Source organism: Malaclemys terrapin, chromosome 4, assembly GCF_027887155.1.
Source record: "Malaclemys terrapin pileata isolate rMalTer1 chromosome 4, rMalTer1.hap1, whole genome shotgun sequence".
NCBI lineage: Eukaryota > Metazoa > Chordata > Testudines > Emydidae > Malaclemys > Malaclemys terrapin.
The window spans coordinates 133,343,206-133,362,063 of record NC_071508.1 but is presented as its reverse complement, the minus strand read 5'-3'; the positions used below and the strand labels follow the sequence as shown (position 1 = coordinate 133,362,063).

At 45.2% G+C, this 18,858-nt stretch overlaps 2 protein-coding genes across 4 annotated transcripts in view; one reads left to right on the top strand and one right to left on the bottom strand.

Moving 5' to 3' along the window:
- TRMT61A (tRNA methyltransferase 61A) overlaps positions 1-5,972 on the bottom strand; it is a 44,490-nt gene extending 38,518 nt beyond the window's left edge. Inside the window, exon 1 of the mRNA XM_054025474.1 lies at positions 5,014-5,972. The gene's annotated coding sequence lies outside the window, so the exon portion shown is untranslated. The remainder of the gene's footprint in view (positions 1-5,013) is intronic.
- Positions 1,259-15,870, top strand: CKB (creatine kinase B). Of its 3 annotated transcripts, none has more exons than XM_054025470.1 (8): positions 1,259-1,363; positions 3,000-3,215; positions 4,354-4,508; positions 5,981-6,113; positions 10,025-10,196; positions 12,006-12,129; positions 13,062-13,251; positions 15,504-15,870. In XM_054025470.1, the coding sequence occupies exons 2-8, from the start codon at positions 3,023-3,025 to the stop codon at positions 15,680-15,682; spliced, it is 1,146 nt and encodes a 381-aa protein (XP_053881445.1). In that variant the 5' UTR covers positions 1,259-1,363; positions 3,000-3,022; the 3' UTR covers positions 15,683-15,870. The 3 variants fall into 3 exon arrangements, with proteins under 3 accessions (XP_053881445.1, XP_053881446.1, XP_053881447.1); XM_054025471.1 differs by lacking the exon at positions 3,000-3,215 and adding an exon at positions 3,666-3,853 and having other exon boundaries at positions 1,266-1,363; XM_054025472.1 differs by lacking the exon at positions 1,259-1,363 and adding an exon at positions 3,666-3,853 and having other exon boundaries at positions 3,201-3,215.
- Positions 15,871-18,858: the final 2,988 nt, after the last annotated feature.

The following is an 18,858-nucleotide window of genomic DNA, read 5'->3' as shown; positions in this document are numbered from 1 at the left end:
TCAGCACCTCTGAATATCAGATGGACCTTGATTAATTCAGATATTGTCCGTGCCAAACATAATGCGATTTTGTTTGTAGTGGACTGAGTTTTTATTTTATAGTCATGGTCTACGTTCATTCCTTATCCCAAATACTTTTTATTTGCAATACTTTGACTCTTCCTTTATCTGAATTTGGATAATGATGGTGGGGGTAGGAATTGGGAGAGGAACTAGGATTTATATCCCATGACAGTCATAATTTACATTAAAATAACAATCCTCTTATTTGAACCTATATAAATGTATAATCCCCTGTCCCATTTGGACAAATGTAAGGCCTACTGTAATAACTATGCTTCAGAAAGAAATATAAAGTGTAATAGTATAAGGTTGAAAGTAAAGTCATTAACTTTGCTTTGTCCTTAGCCTTAGTAGCATCTAACTTTAGGCCCAATCCTGCTTGTTGTAGTCACCTGAGTAATCCCATTAAAATCAATAGCACTACTTTCATGAATAAGGTGAGCAAGCTTTAGTCTTTTAATTTCTGTTTTCAACAGGGAATTAAGATCATGCCTTTGTACCATTTCAGCTACTCTCCAATGCAGCCTCTCCCCTACCTATCCCCCTCCCCCCCTTTTTTGCACACAATAAAATAAGAGGCTTGGTGTACTTTATTAATCAAGTATGCTTTCCTTCAAATTAAACTGTGAGATAAACTCACTATTTTAATATTTCAAGGAGGCTGAGAATAGGTACTAGATTTTCAGCCATTATTCTTATCATAGTTTCTAACCAGTGAACACAGAGGCAGTTAATCACTCAGATGACTCTTAGATCAGGCTGGTCCTAACATCACAAAGACCTTACTTTTATTACATCAGATTATTATAGTCATTGTTAAATATTTACTAAAGGCAGCAAGTCTGAATGGCAAAAACGCTGTGTGGGTCTAATAGTGCAGGGAAACACTGTAATAATGGGAAGTGGTTGTGCATTAATACAGTATTTGCATTTTACAAGAGCATTGCAAATAAATCCCATACGATTGAGCCAAAACCCCTCATATTTTTAGATAGCCTGGAAGGAAAGTTGTAGCTCAGGCTAACACAGAGAAACCGGAGACAGCCAGCATCACCCTGCGACTAGGAGGCCTGGCAAAATGGAAGTAACAATAGGTTATAATAGACGAAGGGACTTCGCCACTCCCTTTTACAATCTTCCAGTGGAATGAATGGAATATAAATACCAGCCAATGGGAGGCCAGCTCCTGCTGTATATAAAACTGGTGAGGCTGTGGGGGTGAGACTCCACTTCATATAGGTCGCTCTCTGACAGCTTTGGGGTGTAAGAGCAAGAACAAGGGCGGTTTCTGTGGTGCTCGGTAAGTGCTGGGGGACCTGACTGGCAACACTAAAATTGGAGGATGATCTATTTAGCCTGTTTTAGACAGTTTGATTTAAAACCACTATTTCGAGGCCAAAAAAAAAAAAAAAACCCCACCACCCAAAATTGTAACCCGAAGGGTCTATATTGTATTGCAGCTAAATGTATTGTGTGTTAGTGCTAGCTACCAAAGGGTCCGGAGTGTGTCTCCGGACCCTGAAAAAGGGAGGGGAGGCGTTGCGGGGGGGCTTATAGATAAAGGGAGAGATGGAAACAGATTATAATATGGACGCCCAGAATGCAACCAATTAAACCCTAACTCGATGCAGGCACTAGAGGGTTTGTTAAACTGGATCGGCTCTAACTTTAAAGCCAGGTTAAGCCGCTATTTAGCAGGGTATTTACATAGATATTCACCCCCCACTCGGATGAGGCGTTTGTTGCATAATGGCTTGGTGTAGGGGATTATTTAACCCGGTCCCCAAAGTGGGTGGGCAGTGCTATTGGGATGGGCGAACTCTCCCCAGCGGGGATCCCGCAGGGATGGGAGGGTGCCGGGCTCTCCAGAGCTTGTGCTGGGTATTTGGGATCTTTGTCTCCCCCCCAGGCTTGGGGAAACCGGAGGAATTTCTCTTCCCCAGTCAGTCCTCACCTTCTCCCTTCTCCCCTCCGGCGCTGGCTGATCTGCAGCAGCCGGACGCTCCCTACGGGATTTGGTTGCGGTTGCAGCTGGGTCCCGGTTGCGAGCTGCGCACAGCGAGCCGGGGGGCTGCATTTCCCACTCTTCTCCCCTACCCCCAGGTGGGGCGAGGTTGCATCGTCCTCCTGGCCCCGGCGGCTGAGCCTGGGGGAGGGGCTGCATTGCCTTCCCTCTCCTGGCGGGGGGCGCTTGCATTGCATTGCATTGCACCCTCCCTGCAGGTGCTGGGTTCTGGGGAACGGTTGCCGCGCTCGTCCCACTGCCTCTCAGGCGCGGGCAGGTGCCGCATCACCCTCCTGAGCCGCCTCCCGCCCCGCTTGCCTGGGGCCGGAGGGAGATAACCCGGCCGGGTCGGGAGCGCCGCTGCTCTCCTGGCTGGAAAGCCGGGCGCCTGTGCTGGAGCCCCGAGCTCGCGGCTGCGCCCCCTGCCGAGGGCGTGGGTGGCCCGGTGCATTGATCTCCGAGTGCGGCTGCTGGGTGGCAGCTGCCGAGCCCGTAACCTCTGCTGGGGGGGCAGGTGTGGGAGCAGCTGGGACGCGCGGCTCTGCAGCTAACGCGGGTTCCCCCTCCCCGGAAGGGGCCCCGCTCCGGCAGGGCCGGGAAAGAGCTCTCCGCAGGGGGGCTGGCCACTGCCTGAAGCCCCGAGTCGGGGAGATCTGGCACTTTTCCCACCGACTTGCTGCGTGACCTGCGGCAAGTCCTCCCCACCCCGGCTCTGCACCCTCCCCGTGTGTAGAAGGGGGTAGCCCGGCCCCCAGGGTGCCCTTGTTAGGAGGTTGTGGAAGGCGCCTTAGAGACCAGGCGGTTACTGGGCCGCAGGCAGGTGAAGTACATGCCAAGGTGACCTTGCTGCATGCCATGGCGTCCTTCCAGAGCCTGCCTGGAAGGGCGTGCCAAGCACTGAAGGTGAGGTTTCCCCTTTCTTCTCCCCTAGCACCTTGCAGTCAGGCATCAGTCATGCCCTTCTCAAACAGCCACAACCTCCTGAAGAAGAAGTACTCTGCTGCGGATGAGTTCCCAGACCTGAGTGTTCACAACAATTACATGGCCAAGGTGCTGACCCTGGACCTGTACAAGAAGTTGAGGGACAAACAGACTCCCAGTGGATTTACCTTGGATGATGTCATCCAAACTGGGGTTGACAACCCAGGTAAAGGACAGAGCCTCTTGATCCACAACCATCTGTTCTCCCTCATTACAGGAAGTGCGTCTTGATAGCAGCACCAAGGTTCCTAGAGCTGTCAAAATCTCTCAAGCAGTGAGTCCTGGCCCAAAAGCACTGCCCACTAAGAGTTAAAGGTGGCCTTATCCCATTGGGCAATGCAGAGAACACTATAAATGCATGCCATGTTCTGACAGACCAAACACTCAAATTATGTAACTGCTCTGCTAAATGCTTTGATCTGAAACAAAATCTGACTAAAAGTGTAACTTATCTACAAACACCATGATTAAAAATTTGACATTCTGAGGGCTTACTTGGCTGCTTTGATCTCTCCTATTCCAAACTGGCTATATGAAGTTCTGTGGCACTTCTTTGAAAAAAAGGGGGAGCAGATTTATTAATGTGTTAACATTCCAGTATTTATTTTTACTCTAGCAATATCAAAATGGCCCAACTAAATAATCAGAGACTGCCTCCTGATGAGGAGTACCCGGACCTGAGCGCCCACAACAACCACATGGCCAAGGTGCTAACCCTGGACTTGTACAAGAAACTGAGAGACAGAGTTACACCCAGTGGCTTCACCCTGGATGATGTCATTCAGACTGGGGTTGATAATCCTGGTAAAATGCATTGAGAATATTCTATGTGAACCAGCTGAAATAAGAGATGCATATGGTGACTAAGTTTGTGGAGGTGACTCTTGTGAGCAAACTACAACAATGCAACTCAATCAGTAGCAGTCTGAACCAAAAATCAAGTTGTCCATGAAGTCCAAGCCCAGCGTATTCTAATGGCTGCAATGCCTGAGCATAAAATATCTGATTAAACTATAACTAGTAAAATTGACTATGAACAAAAATCTTGCCCTGACCTAGATTCACTTGTCCAAATATGGCTTATTGGCAACAGTTATGGGTTTTCAGTAACTTTACATTTCATTAGCTGGATGAAATGTAAAGTGTCTAAGATTTGTCTTCAACTGGTTCTTGTCATGTGTGTGTGTATGTAGGAATGTGACTAGACCTACCATTATAAGGACAAACTTATCTGGCTAATGCTGTTCTGGGATACAGTTAAACATCACCCAAATCTGGCTCTTGCAATTCTATTACCACTCCAGGCCATCCCTTCATTATGACAGTAGGCTGCGTAGCTGGTGATGAAGAATCCTATGAGGTGTTTAAGGCACTCTTTGACCCAATTATCAAGGACCGACATGGAGGCTACAAACCAAGTGACCAGCACAAGACTGACTTGAATCCTGATAACCTACAGGTATAGAGTCTTTCATCAGCAATGGTCAGACATCTGACAAAAGTATAAAGCCTGGGCAAAACTAGTGCAGTTGCTTGTCCCTGTCAGTCAGAATCTGTTCCTGTGACTTGAGTGACCACTTGTTAGAATCTGTTGTATTCCTAGCTATTGCTCTCTGGAGTCTGTCTCAGTAAGGACTCTTCTCCACAGGCTGGGTGGAACCACTTCCGAATGACTACAGTACGCCTGTCCTATGTGACCTGAGATACTGCTGTGACTTAAGGCTTGCCTGCACTACCGCACGGGGTCGATCTAAGATACACAACTTCATCTACATGAATAGTGTAGCTGAAGTTGACGTACAGCAGACCCTCCCTAAAATGCGCATCTTTATAGCGTGAATTTGGTTATAGTGCGGGACCGTGCATGGATCCCAAATTTAATTACCTTCATTGGAATCCATGGTAACGCGGGACTGCGCATGGATCCAAAACCCCACGTTCTAGCGGGGATCCAGTGTACTTACCACAGTGTCTTCACTGCAGTAAATAGACAGCTGATGCTCTCCCATTGACTCCGCTTGTGCTTCTGTCGACTCCAGTACTCCACCAGAACGAGAAGAGCTCTCAGCAGTTGACTTATCACATCTAGTATAGATGTGATAAATTCACACACACACACACACACACACACACATTGATCTCTGCCTGCTGATCCGGTGGGTAGGGTAGACCAGCCCTTAGCTCACTCTGCTCTAGTGGAACAGTTACTCCTGTCTTAGCTGTGTGGGCTTCAACATCCACATTTCTACTCAACTTCTGGGGCAGCCCTGTCTCACCCTGGAGGATCCTTAAGGATGGCTCTAGGCTGGGTCCTGGTACACAAGTGGATCTTACAAACCACTTGAGCTGTTGCAGTCACTACTATGTCCCATCCATTCCCAAGTTTGAGTTCAGGATCTTTCCCTGCCTTTCCAATTGTTTATTCTAGAAATATTAAACTACTAGGAATCCCTAACATGTGAACTATTTATAAAGTAGATTTTTAAAGTTGAATGGGAAGACTCTTAACTGTAGCAACCTGAGTTCATAACTCTGTTTGCCACCTACAAGACAAGGTGTCTTGACAAGCATCTAAACACAAGGAGCTGCATTATTTAGAGCCCACTTCTGCAGGGGAAATAAAACTCTAAACTTGGACATAGGCAAACACAGATCTAAAATTCTGTTAATGAGTTGATCTTTTCCAACTGTTAGTAGAGGAAAGCAGCTCTAATGTATTAAGAGCACTGACATGAGGATTGTATGCATGCACTACACTAGCTTATCCACTTAAAATATGAGATAGTAACATGGTGGCTTTATTGCATTAATGCTAAATCCTACTCAAATATTGAAGGCTTTGGGGTCAAATCATGCTATGAAACTAATAGGGGCTGTACATAATTCAGGGCAGAACTTGGTGGCATGGTTGTACTTCTCAATCTCTTATAGGGTGGTGATGACCTGGACCCCAACTACGTGCTAAGCTCCCGTGTCAGAACTGGTAGGAGCATCCGTGGATTCTGCCTTCCCCCTCATTGTAGCAGAGGAGAGAGACGGGCTATTGAGAAGCTTTCTGTTGAAGGTAAAATGAAAGTTCTGATCTTATGGACTGACTTTCAATGTTTGTTAAACTGAGGCTGACAGTTGAGGAGGTGGAGGGCTTTAAACTAGGTTCGACGGGGACAGGTGAGCAAAGCCCACAGGTAAGTGGGGAACATGGAGACCGGGGAGATGGGTCGGAAACGAGAGGGAGTGTGGGCTATATTGGCAGAGAGAAAGGAGAGTCAGGACAAAACTGGGAGGAAAGATCAAACCAGTATCTTAGATGCCTATATACAAATGCAAGAAGTATGGGGAATAAGCAGGAAGAACTGGAAGTGCTAATAAATAAATACAACTATGACATTGTTGGCATCACTGAAACTTGGTGGGATAATACACATGATTGGAATGTTGGTGTGGATGGGTACAGCTTGCTCAGGAAGGATAGACAGGGGAAAAAGGGAGGAGGTGTTGCCTTATATATTAAAAATGTACACACTTGGACTGAGGTAAAGATGGACATAGGAGACGGAAGTGTTGAGAGTCTCTGGGTTAGGCTTAAAGGGGCAAAAAACAAGGGAGATGTCCTGCTAGGAGTCTACTACAGGCCACCTAACCAGGTGGAAGAGGTGGATGAGGCTTTCTTCAAGCAACTAACAAAATCATCCAAAGCCCAAGATTTGGTGGTGATGGGGGACTTCAACTATCCGGATATATGTTGGGAAAATAACACAGCGGGGCACAGACTATCCAACAAATTCTTGGACTGCATTGGAGACAACTTTTTATTTCAGAAGGTTGAAAAAGCTACTAGTGGGGAAGCTGTTCTAGACTTGATTTTAACAAATAGGGAGGAACTCGTTGAGAATGTGAAAGTAGAAGGCAGCCTGGGTGAAAGTGATCATGAAATCATAGAGTTTGCAATTCTAAGGAAGGGTAGAAGGGAGAACAGCAAAATAGAGACAATGGATTTCAGGAAGGCAGATTTTGGGAAGCTCAGAGAGCTGATAGGTAAGGTCCCATGGGAATCAAGACTGAGGGGAAAAACAACTGAGGAGAGTTGGCAGTTTTTCAAAGGGACACTATTAAGGGCCCAAAAGCAAGCTATTCCGCTGGTTAGGAAAGATAGAAAATGTGGCAAAAGACCACCTTGGCTTAACCACGAAATCTTGCACGATCTAAAAAATAAAAAGGAGTCATATAAAAAATGGAAACTAGGACAGATTACAAAGGATGAATATAGGCAAACAACACAGGAATGCAGGGGCAAGATTAGAAAGGCAAAGGCACAAAATGAGCTCAAACTAGCTACGGGAATAAAAGGAAACAAGAAGACTTTTTATCAATACATTAGAAGCAAGAGGAAGACCAAAGACAGGGTAGGCCCACTGCTTAGTGAAGAGGGAGAAACAGTAACAGGAAACTTGGAAATGGCGGAGATGCTTAATGACTTCTTTGTTTCGGTCTTCACCGAGAAGTCTGAAGGAATGCCTAACATAGTGAATGCTAATGGGAAGGGGGTAGGTTTAGCGGATAAAATAAAAAAAGAACAAGTTAAAAATCACTTAGAAAAGTTAGATGCCTGCAAGTCACCTGGGCCTGATGAAATGCATCCTAGAATACTCAAGGAGCTAATAGAGGAGGTATCTGAGCCTCTAGCTATTATCTTTGGAAAGTCATGGGAGACGGGAGAGATTCCAGAAGACTGGAAAAGGGCAAATATAGTGCCCATCTATAAAAAGGGAAATAAAAACAACCCAGGTAACTACAGACCAGTTAGTTTAACTTCTGTGCCAGGGAAGATAATGGAGCAAGTAATTAAGGAAATCATCTGCAAACACTTGGAAGGTGGTAAGGTGATAGGGAACAGCCAGCATGGATTTGTGAAGAACCAATCATGTCAAACCAATCTGATAGCTTTCTTTGATAGGATAACGAGCCTTGTGGATAAGGGTGAAGCGGTGGATGTGGTATACCTAGACTTTAGTAAGGCATTTGATACGGTCTCGCATGATATTCTTATCGATAAACTAGGCAAATACAACTTAGATGGGGCTACTATAAGGTGGGTGCATAACTGGCTGGATAACCGTACTCAGAGTTGTTATTAATGGTTCCCAATCCTGCTGGAAAGGCGTAACGAGTGGGGTTCCGCAGGGGTCTGTTTTGGGACCGGCTCTGTTCAATATCTTCATCAACGACTTAGATATTGGCATAGAAAGTACGCTTATTAAGTTTGTGGATGATACCAAACTGGGAGGGATTGCAACTACTTTGGAGGACAGGGTCATAATTCAAAATGATCTGGACAAATTGGAGAAATGGGCTGAGGTAAACAGGATGAAGTTTAACAAAGACAAATGCAAAGTGCTCCACTTAGGAAGGAAAAATCAATTTCACACATACAGAATGGGAAAAGACTGTCTAGGAAGGAGTACGGCAGAAAGGGATCTAGGGGTTATAGTGGACCACAAGCTAAATATGAGTCAACAGTGTGATGCTGTTGCAAAAAAAGCAAACATGATTCTGGGATGTATTAACAGGTGTGTTGTGAGCAAGACACGAGAAGTCATTCTTCCGCTCTACTCTGCTCTGGTTAGGCCTCAGCTGGAGTATTGTGTCCAGTTCTGGGCACCGCATTTTAAAAAAGATGTGGAGAAATTGGAAAGGGTCCAAAGAAGAGCAACAAGAATGATTAAAGGTCTTGAGAACATGACCTATGAAGGAAGGCTGAAAGAACTGGGTTTGTTTAGTTTGGAAAAGAGAAGACTGAGAGGGGACATGATAGCAGTTTTCAGGTATCTAATAGGGTGTCATAAGGAGGAGGGAGAGAACTTGTTCACCTTAGCCTCTAAGGATAGAACCAGAAACAATGGGTTTAAACTGCAGCAAGGGAGGTCTAGGTTGGACATTAGGAAAAAGTTCCTAACTGTCAGGGTGGTTAAACACTGGAACAAATTGCCTAGGGAGGTTGTGGAATCTCCGTCTCTGGAGATATTTAAGAGTAGGTTAGATAAATGTCTATCAGGGATGGTCTAGACAGTATTTGGTCCTGCCATGCGGGCAGGGGACTGGACTCGATGACCTCTCGAGGTCCCTTCCAGTCCTATAATCTATGAATCTATGAATATTTTTGCCTACCTCCTCAACTGCAAAAATCTCTCAAATATTAGAGCACCAAATGCAGAACTAGGAATCTGTCAAATTACCACATATGTAGCTGGATGACTAACCTAAAACTAGAGCTGCTTTCTCAACTGGAAGTGATTTGGAAGCAAGTAGAGGGCAATTGGATTGTATTAAGTAATGAGATTGTGACCTTGAAGGCTTTGCTGTCTGTGTGGGATAGCAAGTGAGCATGCACTCACCTAGAGCAGGTGTTAGACTTTTCAAATTCAGTGATGTATTGTAACATATGCAAGAGCTGCAGTTAAGAGCCACCTAGCTTTCCACTAAGATGACACCGTGGAAGTGGGCTGTGGGTTTCAGTGGGATGTATTTTAGGAGACTGTCTTGTACAGTGGCAATGCTGTCCTCTGTGCTGAGACAACTCTGTTTAGGACTCCTCAATACAGAAAGTAATGTTACTCTAACCTCTAAATGACTGAAGTGGCCTTGCTTATTCATGTACTATTAAAATTTCTAGCCAGAAGTGGAATAAGCTATATAGGTCCTATTAAATCTAGTTTCATGGCTCCTCAGAAAACAAATGCCCTTTAAAGAAATAAAGGCTACAGTAACTCCCAACAATGGGCAGCAGCCTGATCGATCCTTCAAAGCTGAAAGAACCAAACACTGCATGGTCCCTTACAGTAAGGGGAGGAAGGAAACAAAACTGATCAGTTTCAGAAATGCCACTAGGCTTGTGTATCTAGCCACTCAATTGCTGGGAACGTATCAAAATACCACCTAGCATCCTGTTTGTGTACTAAATGTGACTCTTGCTTTCAGCCCTGGCTAGCCTGGAAGGTGACCTTAATGGAAAGTACTATGCTTTGAAAAACATGACTGATGCAGAGCAGCAGCAGCTGATTGATGATCACTTCCTATTTGATAAACCAGTTTCTCCTCTCCTGTTGGCTTCTGGAATGGCACGAGATTGGCCTGATGGCAGAGGTATTTGGTGAGTATATGCAATGGAAACCAGAATCCTTTAAACGCATCTGCAGTGGGTACCACGCAGAAATCTATGGTCCTGAATGATCTAGCTGAATGAAACAGCTTCTGTACACTAGTGTTCACTTGGCAGAAACTTGCATACTGTCTTTGCTTTTGCTCTCACTTAAATTTGAGCTTTAATATCTGCTTCAGTGGGCCACAAGATCAAGCCCATAAAGCTAAAATTTAAAAAGCCCTCAAACTTTAAGTTTACCCTCATTGGCATGTCTGTGGCTCTCTGCCCCTTTACTGGGGATATAAGAATTGCAGAAATAATTCATTTAAGGGAGGCAGCTTAAAATCAGTTAATGGTGAACTAGTGGCATTGTCACTATGATGAGTAACTCAACCTAGCCTTTTGGGACTTAAAAAAAAAAAAAAAACTGCAGTAAAAATGGCTTCACGGAAAACACATTGCAGGAAAAGCAATGCCTTCTGCAGCAATGTCAACCAAGCAAACCTAAAAGGGAACTAGTGCTTGTGTCTTTCTGCTTATGGTAAGGAGAAGACCTGGCCTCTTATGTGGCTCTCTTGCACTGGAAACATCAGGCCTTCCCTTTTCTGTCTAGACAGCTAGCAATATGTCTTGACACAGGAACAAGTAAAGGGAAGGAGTTAACTTGTCAGACCTCTAACACCCAACCAACTAGTGGAAGAAAAAAATGTTCTTGTTCTCCTCTACACTGAAGGTTGAACTCCTGTGAATGTTCCCAGGTCAACAAGAGTCACTAAAAGCTTCTTGCTACACTCAGTAGAATCCCTCCAGTCTCTCATGCAACAGTGGGATCTTGAACATGTTTGGTTTTGTAGGTCACCTTTCCAAGATAACTCATCACCTGCCTGCAAGAGATACCAACACTAGATAGCTTTGTTGACTGAGCCATGACTCTAAAACCTGAGTCTCCAATTAAATGGAAGCTTTTAACATTTTATGTAACCTTCATCTTGACAGCTAACTAATTCAATACCCAGATTGACTGCTGTCGTGGACTAGCTTATCAGTATTGGGCTAAATTTTTTTAATCTGGCAGCAGCAACTAAAATCCAAAGGCAAGGGTAGATGGACCAATGGGTCATCAGGCTTGCAGCATTCTTCCTTCTAAACTGCAGCTTAAAATGAATATCCAAAATTTTGTTTCTTGAATCTACTCATGTGCTGAGTCATTGCTGCATGTAAGGTAACTTAATTGACCTTGACAAGACAGTTAGGTTGCACATCATGTTTCCTTGCATACCATTGGTGTGAGATAGTCAAGATGCAGAGTGCTGCCATCTCAGGAATATATGCTAATGTATTTCACCCCTTACACTGCTCAAAAGTGACACTCCATGGAACAAAGGGACTGAATCTTTCTGTCCCTGGGGACTTGCAAATTAATTTAAGACTTGACATGGCATCAAGGTTGAGCAGTAAGCTAATAGGAACGGGTGCATGCCTAAGCAGGGTGAAGGAGGAGTCAAATAACAATTATTCAGATTTTAAGGGCAGAAAAAGCTGAATTGCTTTGATATTTCGGGAAGGTCTATATATGGAGTTGATTTGACCCTTTAACCTACAAGAGCAGATACAGTAGATTCAGTTTTAACTCTGAAACGGTCATGTAAGAGTAAATGACACTGAGACTTTAGTGTCAATTTTCAGTGCAACATGAGCTCTTCAGATAAGAGTTGGACTGATTTAGACTTAACCCATTGTAGATTTACTCCCTTGGATTGCCATCTGGAAAACTCCACTCCAAATGGAGAAATGAGTTGTTTGGCTTCTGTCTTCTAGGCACAATGACAACAAGACCTTCCTTGTCTGGATCAATGAGGAAGATCACCTTAGAGTTATTTCCATGCAGAAAGGTGGCAACATGAAGGAAGTGTTCACCCGCTTCTGTACTGGGCTAACACAGGTGAAGTTAACATTTGTAACAAGAAGCCTAAAGAGAATTGCTCTTGCCTTAAATGGTGCAGGACTTGATGCAGTGTTCAGAGTGCTTACTTAAAACAGGCTCTAAAAATATACTGCCATGTACTGCTACTGTGTGGCATGGAATCTCAGTGCTAGCACAAGTCCTGTATTGTACTTGTGTAAACATCTGACAATGTAGCTTAGGCATCTGGTAGCATCTTAGTGTATCTTTCCACAAGTAAATTCCAGGGGTCTATGGGCTCAAACACTTACTCTGACTAAGTTATTGTTATGAAGTCTAAAGGAAGGTCCTCTAACATCCTGACTGGCTTCCTCCTCTTAAATGGGGTTTAATACACAATATGAACTACCACTGCCTACAGACAAATAATGGAACATGTCTTGAGATTCAGTAAATGTGTAGTGGTGCTACACTACATAAAGTACCTTCGCTAAAACACTAGTGTGTGGGGGGAAGTAAAACCAGCACTTCCTCCCCATGTCCACCAATGCAAAGAGGAACAAACGCCACTAAATCAAGCCTGACAACACATCACTAAATATCCGCTCTCTTCCCACAAGCCTGTATCAACAGATGGGCTTAGATGGTACCCTGAAAGCAACTAAATCTAACTTTGTTCCCTAGTGTCTGAACTAGTCAAGTTCTAAACATCTGGGTTTTGTGTGGGGGGAGGCGCGGGGGAGAAGGAAATGCCCTGCTGCTTGCCCCCACTTCTAAATCCAGGGAGCTTCAGGGTTTCAGAGGCTCCACTGATAGCAGCTGTTCAGCTCCGGTCATGCTACTATCTGGGGAGGGATGGTGAATCATGGAGCTAGATACATTAATGAGACTGTAAATAGTCATCAAATCCTCAAACCTTTAGAGGAGGAACAGACCAGGCAGTCTCTCTAAAAGGCTTTTTTTCTCTCTAGATTGAAACTCTCTTTAAGACCAAAAACTATGAGTTCATGTGGAATCCACACCTTGGCTACATCCTGACCTGCCCATCCAACCTTGGGACAGGTCTCCGTGGTGGTGTACACATCAAACTACCTAACCTTGGCAAGCATGAGAAGTTTGGAGAAATCCTCAAGAGGCTGAGGCTGCAGAAGCGAGGCACAGGTGAGAAATGGAATGCAGTTCTGTATGCATCACTTCCTTTAAATACTTTGCTATTGGCAAGAGTAGTTTTGGGGCCTGGATTACCTAGAGGTAGTGTCTAGAACAGGGGTGGGCAAACTACAGTCCGCAGGCTGGATCCGGCCCCTCAGGGCTTTGGATCCAGCCTGCGGGATTGCCCCCCCCCGTGGTGCCATGGGCCCTGTGCCGCTCTCTGAAGCAGCCGGCACCACGTCCCTGCGGCCTCCGGGTGAGGGGGCAGAGGGCTCTGTGCATTGCCCTTGCCCTTGCCTCCAGGCACTGCCCCCCGCAGCTCCCATTGGCTAGGAACGGGAAACTGCGGCCAATGGGAGCTTCAGGGGAGGTACCTGGAGGCGCAGCAAGGGCAGCGCATGTGGAGCCCTCTGCCCCCATCCCCCTTGCGCCCCCCCAGGGCCGCAGTGCTTCCTGAAGTGGCACGGGGCTGGGCCTGCCCTGGCCCCAGTGTGTGCCACTGCCACCCCTGAGCCAGTAAGTGGCACTGGGCCAGAGCTCGAACCCCTCCTGCACCTCGTGCCCCCCCAACTCCCTGCCCTAAGCCCCCTGCTGTACCTCACACCCCTCCCTGAGCCACCTCCTGCACCAACCCCCTTCCCTGAGCCCTCTCATATACCCCGCACCCTTCCTCTGCCCCAGTCTCTGGCCTTGAGCCCCTTCCTGCATACCGCACCCCAACCCGCTGCCTTGGCCCTGCATACAATTTCCCCACCCAGGTGTGGCCCTTGGCCCAAAACGTTTGCCCACCCCTGGTCTAGAAGACTAATTCCCAGCTCATGCAGTTAAGGCCATCCCTAGGGGGAGGTGCAGGGCTTGGGACAAATCAGCCTCCCTGCTAGTCTCCTTGCTGTTTGCCCCTCCTCGCCACACCACCACCACCCCCTGCCTGCCTCCCACCACCCCCTGCCTGCCCACCAGTCTCCTGTCCATCCAGCACCTCCCCATCTCCTCCTTGCTGCCTGCCGCCTCACCCCTTTCCTGTCTGCTCGCCTCCCCGTTCACCTCCTCACCCCACTCCCTTGCCTGCCAGCCTCCCGCCTCACCTGCCTGCCTCTCTCCTGAATATCTGGACAAATGGCACTCTGATCGTACATAGGTTGGGATGCAGGACAAAGGGCTAATTATCAGGATAGTCCCAATTTTTATCAAAGCGCAGGGCCCCGCAAAGCATGGGGGCCCAGGGCAGTTGCCCCAATTCACCCTACCCAAGGGTGCATACAATAGAGGGATAGTACTCCAGGATGACCTCATAAAAAATAGTATACTAGATGAAGGCAAATGGGATAGAGGTCAACAGAACTGCACTACAGCATTCTATTAGTAGCACCTTTTACAGTCCATGTCCAAATCATCCCCTTGTGTCTGGAATAGACAGCTTACTCACTGTGAGTGCCTACAGCTGCAGTCACGGCTAAGGAAAGTGTCTTTGTGTGTGGGGTGTTTTTTTTTGTTTTTGTTTTTGTTTGTTTTGTTTTTTGTCCCCCAAGAACAGTTTATCACTTATATCAAAACCCTCTCTAAAAGCATCAAGATACTTGACTTCTGTCCAGTAGAATACTATCCCAATGATGCAGATAATCCTAGGCACAGAGGCTGAGTTACTTGCCAAGGGTCACTCAGACTGATAAAGCTGGGAGTGGGAGAGTCCTGTCTGCTAGAACTTGTACTGTACTATTAACTCAGCAGCAAACTGGAAAAAGAACAGGAGTACTTGTGGCACCTTAGAGACTAACAAATTTATTAGAGCATAAGCTTTCGTGGACTACAGCCCACTTCTTCGGATGCATATAGAATGGAACATATATTGAGGAGATGTATATATACACACATACAGAGAGCATAAACAGGTGGGAGTTGTCTTACCAACTCTGAGAGGCCAATTAAGACTGTATGTGTGTGTGTGCTCAATACTTATTCCACTCTGTATGCATCCGAAGAAGTGGGCTGTAGTCCACGAAAGCTTATGCTCTAATAAATTTGTTAGTCTCTAAGGTGCCACAAGTACTCCTGTTCTTTTTGCGGATACAGACTAACATGGCTGCTACTCTGAAAGCAAACTGGAAGTATCCCTCTGTTCAAGCCATGCCCTTCCACCTCCCTGCCCATAACCAGGTATGAATGCAGCAAGGGAAACTATTTTGCTCCAAGTGGACTCTTGCTATGTGTATTGCTGATGTGAAGGACTTCACAACTCTAAACTGAATCTCCTCTTTCTTCAGGGGGTGTGGATACTGCTGCTGTTGGAGGAGTGTTTGATGTCTCCAATGCTGACCGGCTAGGCTTCTCTGAGGTAGAGCTGGTGCAGATGGTGGTTGATGGTGTGAAGTTACTGATTGAAATGGAAAAACGCCTTGAAAAAGGCCAGTCCATTGATGACCTCATACCAGCTCAGAAATGAAAGCACTTTAATTCCATGCTTCCTAACTTATTGGATGAATAAGAAACATCACTCCAATCAAAGCCCTGGGGTCAAAAACCCACTAGTAACACTGTAGAAAAGTCTTCCATCCATCTGTGTTAGAGTTTATTTTTTTGATGGCTGAGATGTTGCTGAAAAAAATGAAATAAACTATTGTTTTGGCCTGACATGTTTTTTTAATTAAACAAATCTGTCTGAATCCTAAAATCTAGCATGGCAGCACAAGGCAGGGGGCCATTTGGCTGTTTCTTCCAGCTGTTTGGAGTGGCAGGACTCAGTGTTTGTAGTATCATCCTAGCTGTGCTGCTTACCTCCAGAAGTGAATTCTGAAATTGATACACCCAGTTGCAATTCTTGGGGAACAGTCTTTCCGCCTGTGATGTTAATTGTTTGCTGTAACTTTTTTATAATCCTATTAAGTGGCATAAAGAACAAATGTTCACACTTCAGTTACAATACTGTCCTGTAAAAGTGCCACATCTCTAAGACTTGAGCATGTGTAGTCAGCCCTTGAATTCACTTGCTGTACTGTTGGTAAAGTCTTTCAATATCTTGACAAGGGTAAACTGACTCTTGTGGCTTGTCATACCAGGGCCACCTGACTGTTAAAGGGGCTGATTGCAGTCACAAATAGATGTGCAGCCAATATGTTGCGTCTCATGGCCTAAAGCTTGCTGTAATAGATCTACTGATGTCTAGGTCAGTAGGAATTGAACTAAAGAATTAATGTTCTCTAAGACTACAGATAGTAGGAGAGCTAGTGTAATGGAGGGCTCCAAATGTCGTCACCTGTTTACCCCCCCCCCCCCCCCGTTCTTGGTTTGAAGGGTTAATCCATTACATGTTGAAGGAATCCTAGAATATCAGGGTTGGAAGGGACCACAGGAGGTCATCTAGTCCAAACCCCTTGCTCAAAGCAGGACCAATCCCCAGACAGATTTTTACCCCAGTTCCCTAAATGGCCCCCTCAAGGTTTGAGCTCACAACCCTGGGTTTAGCAGGCCAATGTGCAAACCAGTGAGCTATCCCTCCCCCCCTATGCTAAAGGAGTAATCAAAAACCTGCCTTAAGTAATGTAGTTAAGTACTTTTCCAAAGGCATGAATACTTTCTTCTAGTTTAAACATGTATCCGACTTCTCCTACCCAAACTGTTGGAGATGGCAAACAAAAGAGAGCTGCTGACTCAAGTGTCAGCTGCTTGTTAATACTGCCTGCTATGGCATTGTTCCCTATTCTTACAAATAGCTCTCAGATGAGAACTAACAAGGAGCTTGGGCTTCAGTCAGCTTCCTAGGCCTGAAACAGATCAAGACACCAGACTAAAACAAACTATCTAGTCAAGCTGGATCCTGACACAGCTTGTTGGTTCCACAGCCATTCTCAAGCTGTGGGTGAAAGCATATTGTATGTGGTAGCAACTGAGTCTCTCCTGCTATAGAATTACTATAATCAACCTGCATTTATAATTACTCTAAATTACTCAGACAAGCAATTATCCCAGAGATGATGGTAGTAGGGTTGGTACTGGCCCTGGAAACAATTGCTTCCCAGAGCTCAAATACAGCCTCCAGAGCATGAGCTCATGGCTGTACTCCCTTCTAAACCAACAATTGTATCGAGGAAGCGTGCTGATAGCTTGGGCATGCAAAGTTGTGCTTCATAAAGTGCAGTATGCAGGGTTTTAGATCACTCATGTTGCTGATTTAATCTTTACCTTGCTGTATCTTTAAATGTCATAAACAGAACTTCAATCCCACACTGGAATAAGCTAAGATGCTAGTCAGTGTAAATGTAAATCTCAGCAAAGGAAGGCTGAGTGGCTTTCTTATTAGACCATGTCTACACTACAAAATTGTTGACCTAACTTATGGCCACATACAGCTATTGCAGTTATTAAATCGTGTGTGTGTACACTTGGCTCCTTGTGTCAGCAATACACATCCTCACTAAGAGCACTTGTATCAATTGTATTGTCAGTGGGGGGGGGGGGGGGGGGGGCATTTAGGGATGGTTCCTGAAAGCCAATAACCGTCAAAGCTGTGCCACCTCTGGACTGCCAGATGCTTTTGAATAGACCACAATCGTTTTAATTTTCTCTGGAGTCTGGACCTTGACTATACCTTGGCTAAGAAATTTGGACCTTGACAGAAAATAATCAACTATCCTGGTCTACACCGATGCTGCATCAACCTAATTACGTCAAATGTGACTCTCTGCTGCTCGGGGAGCTGATATTACTAAATAGGCATAGAGAGGCACTTGGGTTAATGGGAGCCAAATTTAAGTGAAGACACTTCCATAGCTAGGCTGATGCAAGGCAGCTTACATCAACCTAATATTGTAGTGTGGACCAGGCTTTAGATGTGGTATTTCTTTATTCTTTCAGCATGGTTAAAATGCAATGCTGTAGATGGGGGGAGCTTCTTCCCAAGAGCCTTGATGCTATGTACAAAGTGTGACATTTACATGTTGGAGGCATTCAGAAAAAGAATGTTTTCTTTACAAGGCTATAGAAGAGAAGGGGGAGATAGGGTAAAACCCACCTGCTATTTCTGTACATACTTGGGATACTTCTGACTTCTGTCCACTTCATGATTCACACATACTTGGCAGGTGGCTGGAGTCTCATGGAGTTTTAATTTAATACTGCCTGTCAGCACTCCACACAACAGCATTGCTGCAATCATTGCTAATGTAAGTCTAGTTATAGCACCTTCATTGTAGCAGCCAAGCCTTATTTTTCTTCTGTCTCCAAGAAGCTAGACAGAATCAGTAGGTGAAGCAAATAAATCTGTAGTCAAAATTGCAGGACAGTCCTTATTTCTTATATTTAGTTAAGGAAAATAATTCTCTTTAGTCTTCTTTTCTACTGCTAGACCATTAGCTGAATTCTCATCTGGCTGCAATGAGGAATAATAGAGGATGGTTTTAGTTTGAACTTGTATAAAGCAACTGAGAATATCCTAGAGAGTAATCCTGTTGTGGCAGAAGGCTGGGCACAATGACCTAACGGAACTGGTACCCACCTAATGCTTATGAGTCAGAAAAGAAATAAAACCTACTATCAAATTATCTTAAAAGTTGTAACATAGTTTTATTCTTAGCATTACTCTGAATAAGTACTGTTCTACCTACTTTTATTTTCATGGATAAA

Bases quoted from the DNA above. Each gene is read 5' to 3' on its own strand.
- CKB (XM_054025470.1), top strand. From the start codon at position 3,023: ATGCCCTTCTCAAACAGCCACAACCTCCTGAAGAAGAAGTACTCTGCT. The intron at 6,114-10,024 runs GTAAAATGAAAG...TCTTGCTTTCAG, and splicing joins TGAGAAGCTTTCTGTTGAAG to CCCTGGCTAGCCTGGAAGGT. The intron at 13,252-15,503 runs GTGAGAAATGGA...CTCTTTCTTCAG, and splicing joins GCTGCAGAAGCGAGGCACAG to GGGGTGTGGATACTGCTGCT.